We start from the raw sequence: 13,976 nt of genomic DNA, 5'->3' as shown, positions 1-13,976 counted from the left end.
AGCTTCACATGTACAACATTAGGCTATTTGTCCATTTGCAGGATCCAACCTGAGTAGTCAACGGGATTAGAAGATTAATCAGACTCGTGCTGGAGCCCATCCTCAGGAAACCTCTCTCTACCGGAAAGTGTCCAGTCTCCCAACCAATGTTTGTCCATTGTTTGTCCTATATTAGTGATGGCGAACCTATGGCATGTGTGCTGGAAGTGGCATGCAGAACCATCTCTCCGGGAATGCCAACCATCACTTGTTGCTCTTCTGGGTTCTGGCGCCCTGGGCCAGCTTGTCTTTGCACGCGCGGGCATACCAGAAACCAGAAGAGTAGCTCCCCGGCGCACATGTGCACACTGGGAAGCTGAGCTTCTGGTTTCTGCACACATGATAGCTGGTCTTCGTGCGCACATGCGTGCCAGAGACAGGAAGACCAGGGGACCAATGCGCAAGCGTACGTTGGAAACCAGAAGCTCAGATTCCTGGTGCGCATATGCACCCCGGGGAACTGCTTTTCCGGTTCCTGCTGCTACCGCATGTGTGCGCCAGAGAGCTGCTCTTTTGGTTTCTGGTGCTTCCATTTCGGCACTCAGTGCCAAAAAAGTTTGCCAACACTGTCCTATATGTTAATATTCAGTGGAGAGGAAGGGGGTCATTCCGAATAACTCCTATTGATTTTTCTCTACCTTTCTCATAAAAGATGGAATCCAAATACACATTTTCACAAAATGAAGGTTTTGTTTTTTTTTTTAAAATATTCTGTATCTTCTGCATAGAGTTTTTATTGATGTTCTTATTCCCTGTGGATGATTTGCTGAAAACTGTCACAAAATCTCCTCCCGAGTGATGTTCTGCAGAGTTGATAGCTCTGGATTGGACGTCCATGAGTAGATGATCATTGAGATGTTTTATCCAATATCTCCAACATGGGCCCATATTGTGCAGAATAGGATAACTCGCCTCAGCCAACTCACCACGGCCAACTTAACCATGGAACAACTTGCTGTGGGACAATTCAACAATTCAATTTAGCAATAAGAGCACTTATTTTATTTTATTTTATTTTATTTTATTTTATTATTTTATTTTATTTTATTTTATTTATTATTTTATTTTATTTTATTTTATTTTATTTTATTTCATCATTTCATTTCATTTCATTTCATTTATTTTATTTTATTATTTTATTTTTTATCTTATTTTATTTTAAAAAGTGTTTAAGAAAGAAAATGTAGATATGTATTCTCTCGGTTTAGGAAATTGGCCCCTTATGGCCAAGAAGCAGAAATCCGTTTGGAAAAAGCCCCCCAACCCCGATTTTTGGAAAGTGTTAAATATTTTATATTTTCCATTAAGTATCAGGGGCATAATATATAAATGTAATCAACGTTTACCCATCTAGGCTGATTGGAGCTGTTATAATGAGGAAGTTTATATTCTTTGATTATTATTATTTTTTTTTAAATGGCGCTGCTTACAGCTCTCCTTCCTTCCTTTTTTTTTTTTTTAATTTAACGCGGCCTCCTGGCTGGTTACCCCCCTCCCCTCCTTCCACTTACACAGAAATCAAAACCCCACTGCCCAATTTTGCACATCAGGCCAGGGTGTCGATTGGCGTTGCCGTACAGGCCTCCCCGAGAAATTGCCACCTACAAGACTTCTCTAAGGATGAAAGAGAAGGGAAGAATGGATTCTGCTTACGGATGATGACCCAATTATGAGATGTGGGTACACGGAAGGCCGGCTTCCTGATTAGTTCAAGGACTTAAAGGGCGGGCAAGAAGGTTTTGAAGAAGGTTCCTTTTTACAGGCTTTTGTCTTGACTGCAGGAGTTCCTAAATCCCTAGGAAGGTTGGAATTGCTTTGCCTGCTCAGCACAGTGTTTTTGTAAGCTAATGAGGGCAAAGCGTGAGCCATGGGCAATGATGCTGCGCTATTAGCTGTGACAGAGAGCTTGATCATAATTATCTTAACGAGGATAGGGTTAATTACAGTGGAAACGTAAAGTTCTTTCTGCCGGGAATCAGGCAGAGCTGAATGCGTTGTGATGTTTTGTCATTTTGATGTGACTTTGGAAATAGCACGGAGGGAAATCTCTTGGCAACCGTTGGCTCCCCTCCGGGGGTGGGTGGGTAGGAGGGAGGGAAGCCGGCAATGAGGTAAGCGAGATGGTACCTGTGGGTGAGATAATGGGCAGCTTTCCTGTCATTAGAGCAGGGAAGAGATCCAACCTGCAAGGCATTTGAGTGAGGCTGATTAGCCTTTAAGCCAACCAGGGAGACATCCTAACTGACATTGCTCCGTAAGCTGGGATACCATTCATGGCATGGAACTGGGGCCTTGCTGCTTTGAATTCACTAAGACAGACAGACAGAGAGGCAGGCAGGCAGGCAGGCAGGCAGGCAGGCAGGCAGGCAGGCAGGCAGACAGACGATGGATGGATGGATAGAGATAGATGATAGATGGATGGATGGATGGATGGATGGATGGATGGATGGATGGATGGATGGATTAGATGATAGATGATTGATAGATAGAACGATAGAATGATAGAATGATGGATTGATGGATGGATGGATTAGATGATAGATAGATAGATAGATAGATAGATAGATAGATAGATAGATAGATAGAACGATGGATGGATGGATGGATGGATTAGATGATAGATAGATAGATAGATAGATAGATAGATAGATAGATAGATAGATAGATAGATAGATAGATAGATAGATGGATGTATGGATGTATGGGTGTATGGATGGATGGATGGATGGATGGGCAGGCGGGAGGATGGATGGATGGATGGACAGACGGACAGATGGACAGACAGACAAACAAACAGACAGATGATAGGTGGCTGGCTGGCCGGCTGGCTGCTGAGCTAGCAGTGGGCGGGCAGGCAGACAGGCAGGCAGGCAAACAGGCAGGCAGGCAGGCAGGCAGACACTTTGCTTGTAAGGCTTTCTTTGCAGGTTTTTTTTTTTTTTTTTTTTTTTTGAGAGAGAGGTATTACTAACAGAAATATCCCACATGCCGGAACAGCGGATTCCTAATATCCGGCCAAGGAGTGATGCTAATCCCGTCTCCTTTGAAAAGCGGGTTTTTTTCCTGCCAAAGCATTTACGCCGCTTTTTATAGACGCAGCGAGTTTCGCAGCCTCTGGAGTGAACACTTGTCATTGGGCTGATCTCTGTACAGGAGTCGGGGAGCTGAAGTGGATAAAACTCCAGGGTTCAAAGGATCAGATGCCGACCAGGTCTGAAGAAGGATTTGGGAAACAGTTTTCCCTGCTCTTGTTTAAAATGCATTACCAGATGCCCTCTCTCTCTCTCTCTCCTATTGCGTGAGGTTGTGGGCCATCTGTCCAGCCATTTTGGAGGGTTTTACTTTATTTTATTTTTTACTCTTTTGACCATCTTGCTGATCGTTTTGCAGATTCTCTTCAGGGTATTATATCTGCATATTTGTATAGGAGGTTTCAATAATCATGTCTGTTTTGAAACTGAACCCAAGCTGAGGTCTTTTTGTATTCAGTAGCGCTAAGAGGTTGCCGGCCTTTCCTGAAACTTCATTTTGAAAATGTGAAAATAATAATGATAACAACCACCGCCACAACTATTACTTAATAATATTCTGAGTATGGAATATAACCTACCATGGACATTTTATAGAGTAAGGGTGGACATTTGCTATGTAACATACAGTAGGTCTGTTGTAAACTAAAAGTAATTTTGGGGAGGGATTATTCTTCTAGGTGATTTACAAAAAAGTTTAGAGCATGTAATAATGTAACAGAATAACAGAGTTGGAAGGGGCCTTGTAGGTCATTTAGTCCAACCCCCTGCTCAAGCAGGAGACCCTACACCATTTCTGACAGTTGGCAGTCCAGTCTCTTCTTGAAGGCTTCCAGTGATGAAGTGTTCTGACTAGGCTTCCTGATACAGTAAAAAGCACACAATTAGTCCCAAAAACTCTCTTTGTATTTCAAGGGCTGTGAATTCTGTTTATTCACAGCCCATGCTGAATCACAAAGAGTTTTTAAAGAGTCCAACAGAAGTTTGCCACAGTCCTTAGGGTTAGGCTGATAAACACCCACCTTTATCTCTCTTGACACGCTGCCAAAGATCTAATTGGCAATTACCTTTGCAAGGCTACACGGAGCACAGAGTCAAAACAGAGTTTCAGAATGTAAACCGAGTAACACCAACAACATTGCTTCCTGCAAATGCTCACATGCGTTTGCTCCTTCTTTATATCGTATGGGAGGGGCCAATCATCTCCAAGCCTTACTCCCGAGTCGCCCCTTTTGTCTTAACTGTTCCTGCCTTCTGGCAGCTCTGTGCTTGCTCCCCCTGTTCCTCTGCCTCGCTGATGTCAGACTCTGGAGGCTCCGAAGTCAGCACATAACTCCCAGATGGCCCTGGTTCCATCTCTGCCTCCGACACAGAGCCCTCGTCTAAGCCTTCCCCAGACTCCAGGACTGGCCCATGTTCCTCCCCAGCCTCCTCACTGTCTGACTCTGCTGCCAGCTCCGCAGGCTGCTGGCAGACCACAACATGAAGCTCCCATAACTTCTGAAGGCAACTTCTGTTCCATGGGTTGATTGTTCTCACTGTCAGAAAATTTCTCCTTATTTCTAGGTTGAATCTCTCCTTGTTCAGTTTCCATCCATTATTCTTTGTCTGGCCTTCGGGTGCTTTGAAAAATAGCTTGACCCCCTCCTCTCTGTGACAGCCCCTCAAATATTGGAACACTGCTATCATGTCTCCCCTGGTCCTTCTCTTCACTAGACTAGCCATGCCCAGTTCCTGTAATCGTTCTTTGTATGTTTTAGCCTCTAATCCCCTCATCATCCTTGTTGCTCTTTTCTGCACTTTTTCTAGAGTTTCAACATCTTTTTTTATAGTGTGGTGACCAAAACTGCATGCAGTACTCTAGGTGTGGTCTTACTAAAGCTTTATAGAGCGGTGTTAGTACTTTACGTGATCTTGATTGTATCCTTCTGTTAATGCAATTTAGGATTGCATTGGGTTTTTTGGCAGCCGCTGCACACTGTCAGCTCATATTTAATTGGTTGTCCACTAAGACTCCAAGATGTAGGTGAAGCCAGCCCTGCTTTTTGGTGTTGATGTGGCCATCTCATATACTTCATGAGTCATGAACGAACATCATCTTGTTAGTTTTTCAATGAATTGCTCTTGTTATATTTTCACTTTAAGAAAGCCTTCTACCATTGACTGCCTTAAAAGGATCGAGATAACTTGGCTCATTCTGGACACTATATATCTTGGTGGGAAATGCTTCTTTCCCAACCAGAAATGTATAGCAATAGTTTGGGAATTGATTTTTTTTTCTCTTCTACAATTCTCAGCATCCAAATACTTCAAGGTGATTAGAATTTGGCGAATTGCTAGCTAGGAGTCAAGCAAGGGCCTAGCTTGGAATCATTGTGCAGTCGCAAGCAAACATAAATATGACCAGAGGTAGGTTTCAGCAGGTTCTGACCAGTTCTGCAGAACCAGTAGTGGAAATTTTCAGTAGTTCAGAGAACCAGTAGTAAAAATTCTGACTGGCCCCACCCCCATCTATTCTCTGCCTCCCAAATCCCACTGATCAGGCGGAAATGGGAATTTTGCAGTATCCTTCCCCTGAAGTGGGGAGGGAATGGAGATTTTGCAGTATCCTTCCCCTGCCACGCCCACCAAGCCATGCCCACCAAGCCACACCCACAGAACTGGTAGTAAAATTTTTTGAAACCCACCACTGAACGTGACTTCTCCCAAGATCCATTAAGCCTTATCTGGTTGTTCCCAGGGGAAGGCAAGCAGCCTGGGAAGATTCTTGTAACATGGATGACAAACAATAAAGTTGTGGCCTGAGACTATTTATGGGTGGTTCTGGTTGCTTGCCCCTGAAACTAAAATTGTGAAGGAAGATTCTTCTTCACTGTAGGGAATTTAAGTAGCATTTGATTTTATGATACCGAAAAAGAAATTCTGGAGAACTAAATGTGTAAGGGATAAGGTGAGCCCTTTCTGTTGTGGCCCACCAGGGGCCAGCAGAGCTGGTGGTAGACTCAGATAGTGAGGAGATTGGGGAGGAACATGGGCCAGTCCTGGAGTTTGGGGAAGGCTCTGATGAGGGCTCTGCATCAGAGGCAGAGATGGGGCCAGGGCCGTCTGGCAGTTGTCAGCTGCCTTCGGAGTCAGACATCAGTGGGGCAGAAGAACAGCTGAAGCCTGTTCCCAGTGTGCGCATGTGCAGAGCTGCCAGGAGAAAGGGACAGCTAAGGAACAAGGGTTGACTCAGAAGCCTGGTTTAGCTCAACAGACAGAAGCACTGTAATTTAACACCAGCTGTCTGCAATTAAAATAAGATCGAATCTCACCAGGCTCAAGGTTGACTCAGCCTTCCATCCTTTCTAAGGTAGGTAAATTGAGGACCCAGTTTGTGGGGGCAATAAGCTGACTCTGTATAAATATACAAAAGTATGAAGGCTATTGCTTAACGCATTGTAAGCCGCCCTGAGTCTCCGGAGAAGGGCGGCATATAAATCAAATAATAATAATAATAAAAGTAAAGCCACAGGTGGACAGTGAATGGCCCCTCCCATAGGGAATAAAGAGGAGCGAAAGGGGAGGGGAGTTTTCAGGAGACAATTAGTTTGCTTAATTGGTTCCTGACTCTCAGAGACTCCTTGCCAAGTTTTGAAGATATCGGCCTGGCAGCTCTCCAAGCCAGATAAGGTCTGTGACTGTAAATTCTCCCTTGAAAGACTTTGCTGAATGTGAATGAGAGGAATTCACAGTAACTTAATAAAAAGGGTTTTTTGTTGGGACAAAGAGTCTGCTTCACGCTCTTGGGAAGCCTAGATCAGAACACTTTCAGACTGACAGGTGGTGTACTATGAACTGAGTTCGAATTTCATCTGTCAGGAATTCACTAGATAACTTCGGACAATCATTCTTGGAAATACAAGCAGGGAGGAAAAAGACATTGGTTCACCTTTTTTGGTGAATGACAAGGAGTTGTCATTTTGGATATGACAAGGAGTCTTATTATAAGAACCAGTTTAGTGTGGTGGTTGAGGCATTAGATTAGAAATGGGAGACCGTGAGTTTTAGTGCTGGCTGAGGCGCAAAGCTAACCGGCTGACTCTGGGCCAGCCATTCTTTCTCAGTCCTAGGAAGGAGACAATGGCAAAGCATTTCTGAAATCCTTGCAACAGGACAAAACCTGCTGAGATTTGCCCAGGCAGTTGTCACGAGTTGGGACTGTCTCGAAGGCGCAAACACACACACACACACACACACGATGCATGGGAAAACAAACAAATTTATGCAAAAGCACATACTTTATGGGGATCATTGCATTTACTACAACCTGCTACATTTGCTTCTGAGAAGGAAGTCAGCTATGCTTATTACCTGTCAGGTGCAAGAAACCAGGATAGAATTAAAAAAAAAATTACAAGTTTATTTCACGCTACCTATATGCAAGAATCTGATCTATTAATGGTTGAGGTGAATTGCTACCAGATAAGAGTCAAGGGACTTCAAGGGCCTGGACTTTAGATCTCTTACAGGGTCATAGAGATTCCAAACTGATGATATGTTTGACGCCTCCCTCAGGCTCAGCTTGATCATCTTCTATATTACCTTTAAAAAGGACCTTTTTCAAAAACTAATCCTTGCAATCCATTCCCATACATTAGCGTATGCAATTTGGGATCTGGGCACCTCAAATTCTACTTTGTAATGGGGCAGTAAGAAGAGACACCAATCAGGTTAGCTGTACTCACTTAGCTAAATAAAATGACAAGTTGTATTTAGCTAAATTTAAGCCAAATTTAATCAGGAGTAACCCAAAATTAACAGAGTCAACCTATTCTCCAAAGCACCTGAAGACAGGACAAGAAGCAATGGATGGAAACTAATCAAGGAGAGAATCAACCTAGAACTTGCTTAGCCTGGGAATTTCCTAATGGTGAGAACAATTAACCAGTGGAACGACTTGTCTCCAGAAGCTGTAGATGCTCCATCCATTAAGAAGAGATTGGACAACCATTTGTCTGAAACAGGATAGGGCCGTGATGGCGCCCTCTCTGTGGGCATGCGAGCCGTCACCCCAGTTCAGCTCCGCCACGCATGCACTCCCACCTTCCTCCAACCAGCTGGTCTTCGGGTCTCTGCCGCACATGCACGAGGGCAGGGCACACGCGGGGGGCAGTGCGCACATGCGTTGAGGGGGGGTGGAATTCATGTGGGGGGTGCACGCACATGCGTGGGAGGGTGGGGTGCATGCACGGGGGGGGCAAACATGCGTTGCATTTTGGAGTTTTGTGTGTATGCATTTGTGCACATGCGCACATGCTTTGGGCACTTGGTCTGGAAAAGGTTAGCTATCACTGGTATAGGGCTTCATGCCTGAGTAGGAGGTTGGACTAGAAGACCTCCAAGGTCCCTTCCAACTCTGTTATTCTGTTAATTTAAAATTTAATTACATGGTGTTACAATTTTAAGTGTACTGCTTTCTTGATATGGAACTCAGTGATTTTGGATTCTTTTTCCCCCCAAAAAAAAGTTGTGCTCTCATGAAATAACTATTGTCTCTGAGTGTATATCCACAATGGGTATATGTCAGGGTGAAATCCAAAATGTTTCCCTACCAGTTCAGTGGGTGTAGCTTGGTGGGCATGGCAGGGGAAGGATATTGCAAGATCTCCATTCCCACCCCACTCCAGGGGAAGGATATTGCAAGATCTCCATTCCCACCCCACTCTGGGGCCAGCCAGAGGTGGTATTTGCCAGTTCTCCAAACTACTCAAAATTTCTGCTACTGGTTCTCCAGAACCTGTTAGAACCTGCTGGATTTCTCCCCTGGTATATGCACGCATGTATCCTTTTAGATATACTAATTGAGTCGTGTCCTTAATCATTCATTTTGAAAGATGCTTCTCCCTGCATTCCTATAAGCAGCATAATTCACTTCCCTTAGCGAAAATTAAATTTTGTTGTAAATTTGCTTTACTCTCTCCTGTGTGCAATAGCCTCTTTGGCTCCTCATTGACTTTATGGGTAAAGTTGTTCCACTCATGCTTCTAAATCCTTCCACTCTTCAACCTCTTTAATCCAGATCTTCATTTACTTCCATTACACTTTTTAGCCCATTGGTGGCTTGTTCTGTCAAAATGGCGCATGAGATTTCAGATGGGTGTTGTGGCCCGCCAGCTGCCAGTGGAGCTGGTGGCAGACTCGGACAATGAGGAGGTTGGGGAAGAACTTGGACAGGTTCTGGAGCCTGGAGAAGGCTCTGATGGATGTTCAGTGTTGGACACAGAGATAGATCCAGGGCCATCCGGCATTTCCCAGCCACTGGAGAGGCAGCTGCCTTTGGAGGCTGATATGAGTGAGGAGGAAGAACAGCTGGGGCCTGTTCCAGATGCACCTATGTGCAGAGCAGTTAGGAGAGGTGAACAACGGAGGACAAGGAGTCAACTTGGGAAGCAAGACACATGTGGATGCTGAATGGCCCCTCCCTGGCTGGGAAATAAATAGAAGGAAAGGAGAGTGGTTGTCGTAGGAGACAAGTTTGTATTTCTGGAGACATTTCTCGTTGTGTTTCGTCCATCAGAGACTGCTTGCCAGAACTTAATTGACAGCCTTTTGGCTGGGAGCTCACCCCTTTGCATTTATCATAAGGAACTGATAAGGTCTGTTACTTCAGTTAACTCATTTTAAGGACTATTGCCCAGACTTTTTGGTGGGTGAATGCCATTAATTCACAGGAGATAAATAAAGAGTGGTTTTTCGTGACAAGGAGTCTGTTTCTTATTTTTGCTAAGGCTGGGTCAGAACAAGGAGGAGCCAAGATGGTGCAGTGGTTAGAGTGCAGTACTGCAGTTACTTCAGCTGACTGCTAGTTCAGCAGATCAGCGGATGAAATCTCACCGGCTCAAGGTTGACTCAGCCTTCCATCCTTCCGAGGTGGGTAAAATGAGGACCCAGATTGTTGGGGGCAATATGCTATTTAGTATACTGTCTTTGGTGTAAGCCGCCCAGAGTCCTCGGAGAGTGGGTGGCATAGAAATATGACTAATAAATAAAAAAATAAATAAACAATGGTCTCCCTTGGTATACTCCTAATTAGTGGTGAAATCCATTTTTTTTTACTACTGGTTCTGTGGGCGTGGCTTGGTGGGCGTAGTGTGGCTTGGTGGGCATGGCAGGGGAAGGATACTGCAAAATCTCCATTCCCACCCCACTCCAGGAGAAGGATACTGCAAAATCTCCATTCCCACCCCATTCTGGGGCCAGCCAGAGGTGGTATTTGCCGGTTCTCCAAACTACTCAAAATTTCCGCTACCAGTTCTCTGAACTGCTCAAATTTTCCGCTACCAGTTCTCCGAACTGCTCAAATTTTCCGCTACCGGTTCTCCAGAACCTGTCAGAACCTGCTGGATTTCACTCCTGCTCCTAATAGAGAATGTCTTCTATAGGCCTCAATGAAGGATGCTAACGAGAGGAAATAATGTCACTGGGCAGTGAATAAATAGTCACCTCCTCCTCCATCTTCTTTAGCCCTCACAGTCTATAAAACAGCGAGACGGAGATTAAGTGGTGATTCTCCTTCCTGGTAGGCAGATGAGCTCAGCTGTCATGTCAAGCCCTCTCAGCAGATCTAGGTGTTGGGTAGGTGAACAAACTGCAAATGCGTGTTGATGTGCATGCTTCATATAACATGCTGATTCTTATTTGATTGATGTGGTGCTTCTCCCACACACGGGCCTGTGCGAACTTGCAACGCCACGAAATGACGAGTTAATGCCGCAATCATCATCCTTGCAAAGTGTCAAACCCGGGGTTTACGCCCTGCCAACAATTCTACCCAGACTGCTTTGTTTATTTACACGTCTCCTTTGTTTACAACCTTGAAAGTTGTGTTGCCATAGTTGGGGAAAAAAAATGTATTTTGCCTGCTTCTTTCAATAGGGGTTATGCCTACCTAGGTTGGTGCGAGTGCGCATGTAATTATTTGTTAGGCAAACAAATTATTTGTTATTTGGTACGTGGCGTGAAGTTAATTCTGCATTTCTCTCCAGCACTGGCTCTCTTTTGTGCCTTTGAAAAGCTAGCAGAAAAGGCTGGAGCTGTGTGTCTGTGTGCATTTCTATAGAGAGAGAAATGCTGCTGAGAACAATTCCTGAAGTTGAATTTATTATTGTTAGTGGGTATGATATTTCATGGCAGAAATGATGGATGACAACTTAAATTTGTGTCCTGAGAATGAAGGTGAAGTGTGACAGAGTTATTTGTCTTGGGAATGAAGGTTGGGGGTCAGGCGGGGCTGGGGTGCCTGAAGGCACGAGACGTTGACAAATTCATCCTGCAGGGCTCATATCTGAACCCTTTTTTTTTTTTTTGTTTGGGATCTTGGCTATTCACTAAGCGACCTCCATCTTTCATGCTGCCAGGAAGTGAGCGATGTGTTGCTGCGATGTGTGGCGCACCCTTTCCCGCTAATTCTTGTCATTCAGCCCTCCTGACAGGACAGAAACCCAAATTCTTCAGGGTTGCTTTCAAAGGGAAGGTTAAAATACGTATTTCAGCTCATCATCAAGCTCTTGGATTTGACTAGATGATGTGATGGTGAACCAATGGCGTGTGTGCCACAGGTGGCACGCAGCGCCCTCTCTGTGGGCACATGAGCCGTCGCCCCAGCTCAGCTCCGCCATGTATGCGCGCACACCTCCCCGCTGGCCAGCTGGTGGTTGGGTCTCTGCCGGGCATGCGTGGGAGGCAGGGTGCATGTGGGGGACCACACATGCATGCATTGGAGTGTATGCAGGGGGGCCATGTGGGGGGCCATGGGCACATATTGGGGAGTGGGGCACCTGCATGAGGGCCACCTGCACATTGCATTTTGGGGGTTCACATCAGGGGTGAAATGTAAAATTTGTTACTACCGGTTCTGTGGGCGTGGCTTGGTGGAGGGGTAATGTGACTGGGTGGGCATGGCCAACTTTTTTTTTTTAACTTTTCAAAGCATTTTTTCTACAACCTCTGTTGCAAAAAAATGCTTTGAAAAGCCTCTGCCGATCAGGCAACTCAGCTGGGATCGTCAGAGACTTTTCAAAGCATTTTTTTTTACCACCTCTTTGGCTGAAGAGGTTGCAGAAAAAAATGCTTTGAAAAGCCTCTGACGATCCCAGCTGAGCCGCACGATCATCAGAGGCGTTTTTTTTTTACTTTTAAAAGCATTTTTTCGTCAGAAGAGGTTGTAGAAAAAAATGCTTTAAAAAAAAAAAAGCCTCTGATGATCATGTGGCTCAGCTGGGCATGGTGTGTGTGTGGGGGGGGGCGCAGGGATTTTTGCTACCAGTTCTCCAAACCACCCGCCGTCATCGCTACTGGATCGGGTGATCTGCTCCGAACCGGGAGCATTTCATCCCTGGTTCACATGCATGCTTTGGGCACCAGGTCCGGAAAAGGTTAGCCATCACTGGACTAGAGCATGGGTGTCAAACTCAATTTCATTGTAGGGTGCATCAGGGTTGTGTTTGTCCTCAGGGGACCGGGGGGGGGGCGTGGCCAGGGTGGGCATGGCCAGCTCGACATCACTCCTATCAGGGGTGCCTGTGGTCACCCGAGCGATTCTGTCAGCGAAAACGGTCTCCCGAGCTCCGTTTTCGGCTGCTATGGCCTCCTGCAACCCTCTGCCAGAGAAACAGAGCTTGAGAGGGCTGCGTGCGAGCTCCGTTTTCACTGGCAGAGGATTGCAGGAGGCCGTGGCAGCTGAAAACGGAGTTTGGGAGCCCGTTTTTCTCTGGCAGAAGCACCGCGGGCTGGTCTTTCATTCTTTCCAGGGTGGCCCCACAGGCCAGATCTAAGTACCCCGTGGGCCAGATCCAGGCCTCAGGCTTTGAGTTTGACACTCCTAGACTAAAGGGTCATTTTTTCCCCTTCCTTATTGCAGATCTCTGGAAGGACTGCAGGCCTTCAACAGCTTGGAAGAGCTCATTCTGGACAACAATCTTCTCCAAAGTGACCTTCGCTTACCCAGCATGCCACACCTTCATACCCTGATGCTCAACAAGAACCAAATATCCTTTTGAAAACAGAGGGAGGGGGGGAGACTCCGCCAGCTGCCTGGCCATCTTTCTGTGGCAGCCACATGAAAGAAGGTCAAATGTGGTTTAGACGCAGGCAATAAATACCCTAATCTCTTTTCTCCTCGTCAGCCAGAAGGTTTACAGTGGTTCTTTCATAAGCAGGATGCCTTGGTCTCTTTTTCCTCGAAAATAAGAGGGAGGGAAAGAGGTGTGAGACTGTAGCTCATGGCTCTGAAGGAATCTTTGTTAAGAAACTCAAAAGTGGAAATAACAGCCAATTTCATTTGGGAAGAAGGAATCCGGCTGGTTTTTTTTTTTTTGTTTTTTTTTGGATTCTGGAGAAGGCTGACCTCTAGTGGAAGACGGGATGCAATGAAACAAGGCAATCCAGAGGTTCGTGCATCCTGAATTCTTGATTTCCTTAGCAGGGTTAGACTCAGCACTCAAGTAACTAGGCTCCAGAACAGCATTTCAGGCAGTCGAAGGGCTTGTTGGCGCCTGGCGAAGAGGGCCGGCGTGTGGCTACTTTGGGTTCTTACGGGCTGCGTTTTGCTCGTTTCATTTGAACTTTTGAAACATTCCTCTGTCCTTGGATATAGGCACACATGTACCCTTTTCTTGCAAAGACTAGTAGCTTGCCTGCTCGGTTTCATTCTGAGTGTAGCATAGGCCCGATCTGAAACTATCAGTCCAGGTTTTTGAGAGATTATCGGGACTGCAAATCTCTTAGCCACGAAACTGTGAGGCTTCCGAGGAGGAGAGAAATAACAGCAATCAAACCGTTAATTCGGTGTTAATGAATGCAATATTTGCATGCTCTAATACTGATTACATACTGATGTGCCCCCTCATCAATATATGTATTGTAATG

The 13,976-nt window shown here is 45.5% G+C and overlaps 1 protein-coding gene across 1 annotated transcript in view; it reads left to right on the top strand.

Annotated features, from left to right (window-relative positions):
- LRMDA (leucine rich melanocyte differentiation associated) overlaps positions 1-13,976 on the top strand; it is a 1,044,508-nt gene that overhangs the window by 575,623 nt on the left and 454,909 nt on the right. The window contains exon 4 of the mRNA XM_060694129.2: positions 12,970-13,101. Within this exon, the coding sequence (XP_060550112.2) occupies positions 12,970-13,101 (132 nt within the window). The remainder of the gene's footprint in view (positions 1-12,969; positions 13,102-13,976) is intronic.

The sequence above is a fragment of the Pantherophis guttatus genome, chromosome 6 (assembly GCF_059756535.1).
Source record: "Pantherophis guttatus breed Tessera chromosome 6, ASM5975653v1, whole genome shotgun sequence".
NCBI lineage: Eukaryota > Metazoa > Chordata > Lepidosauria > Squamata > Colubridae > Pantherophis > Pantherophis guttatus.
Note: the sequence above shows the minus strand (reverse complement) of the source record. Positions and strands in the feature narration are given on the sequence as shown.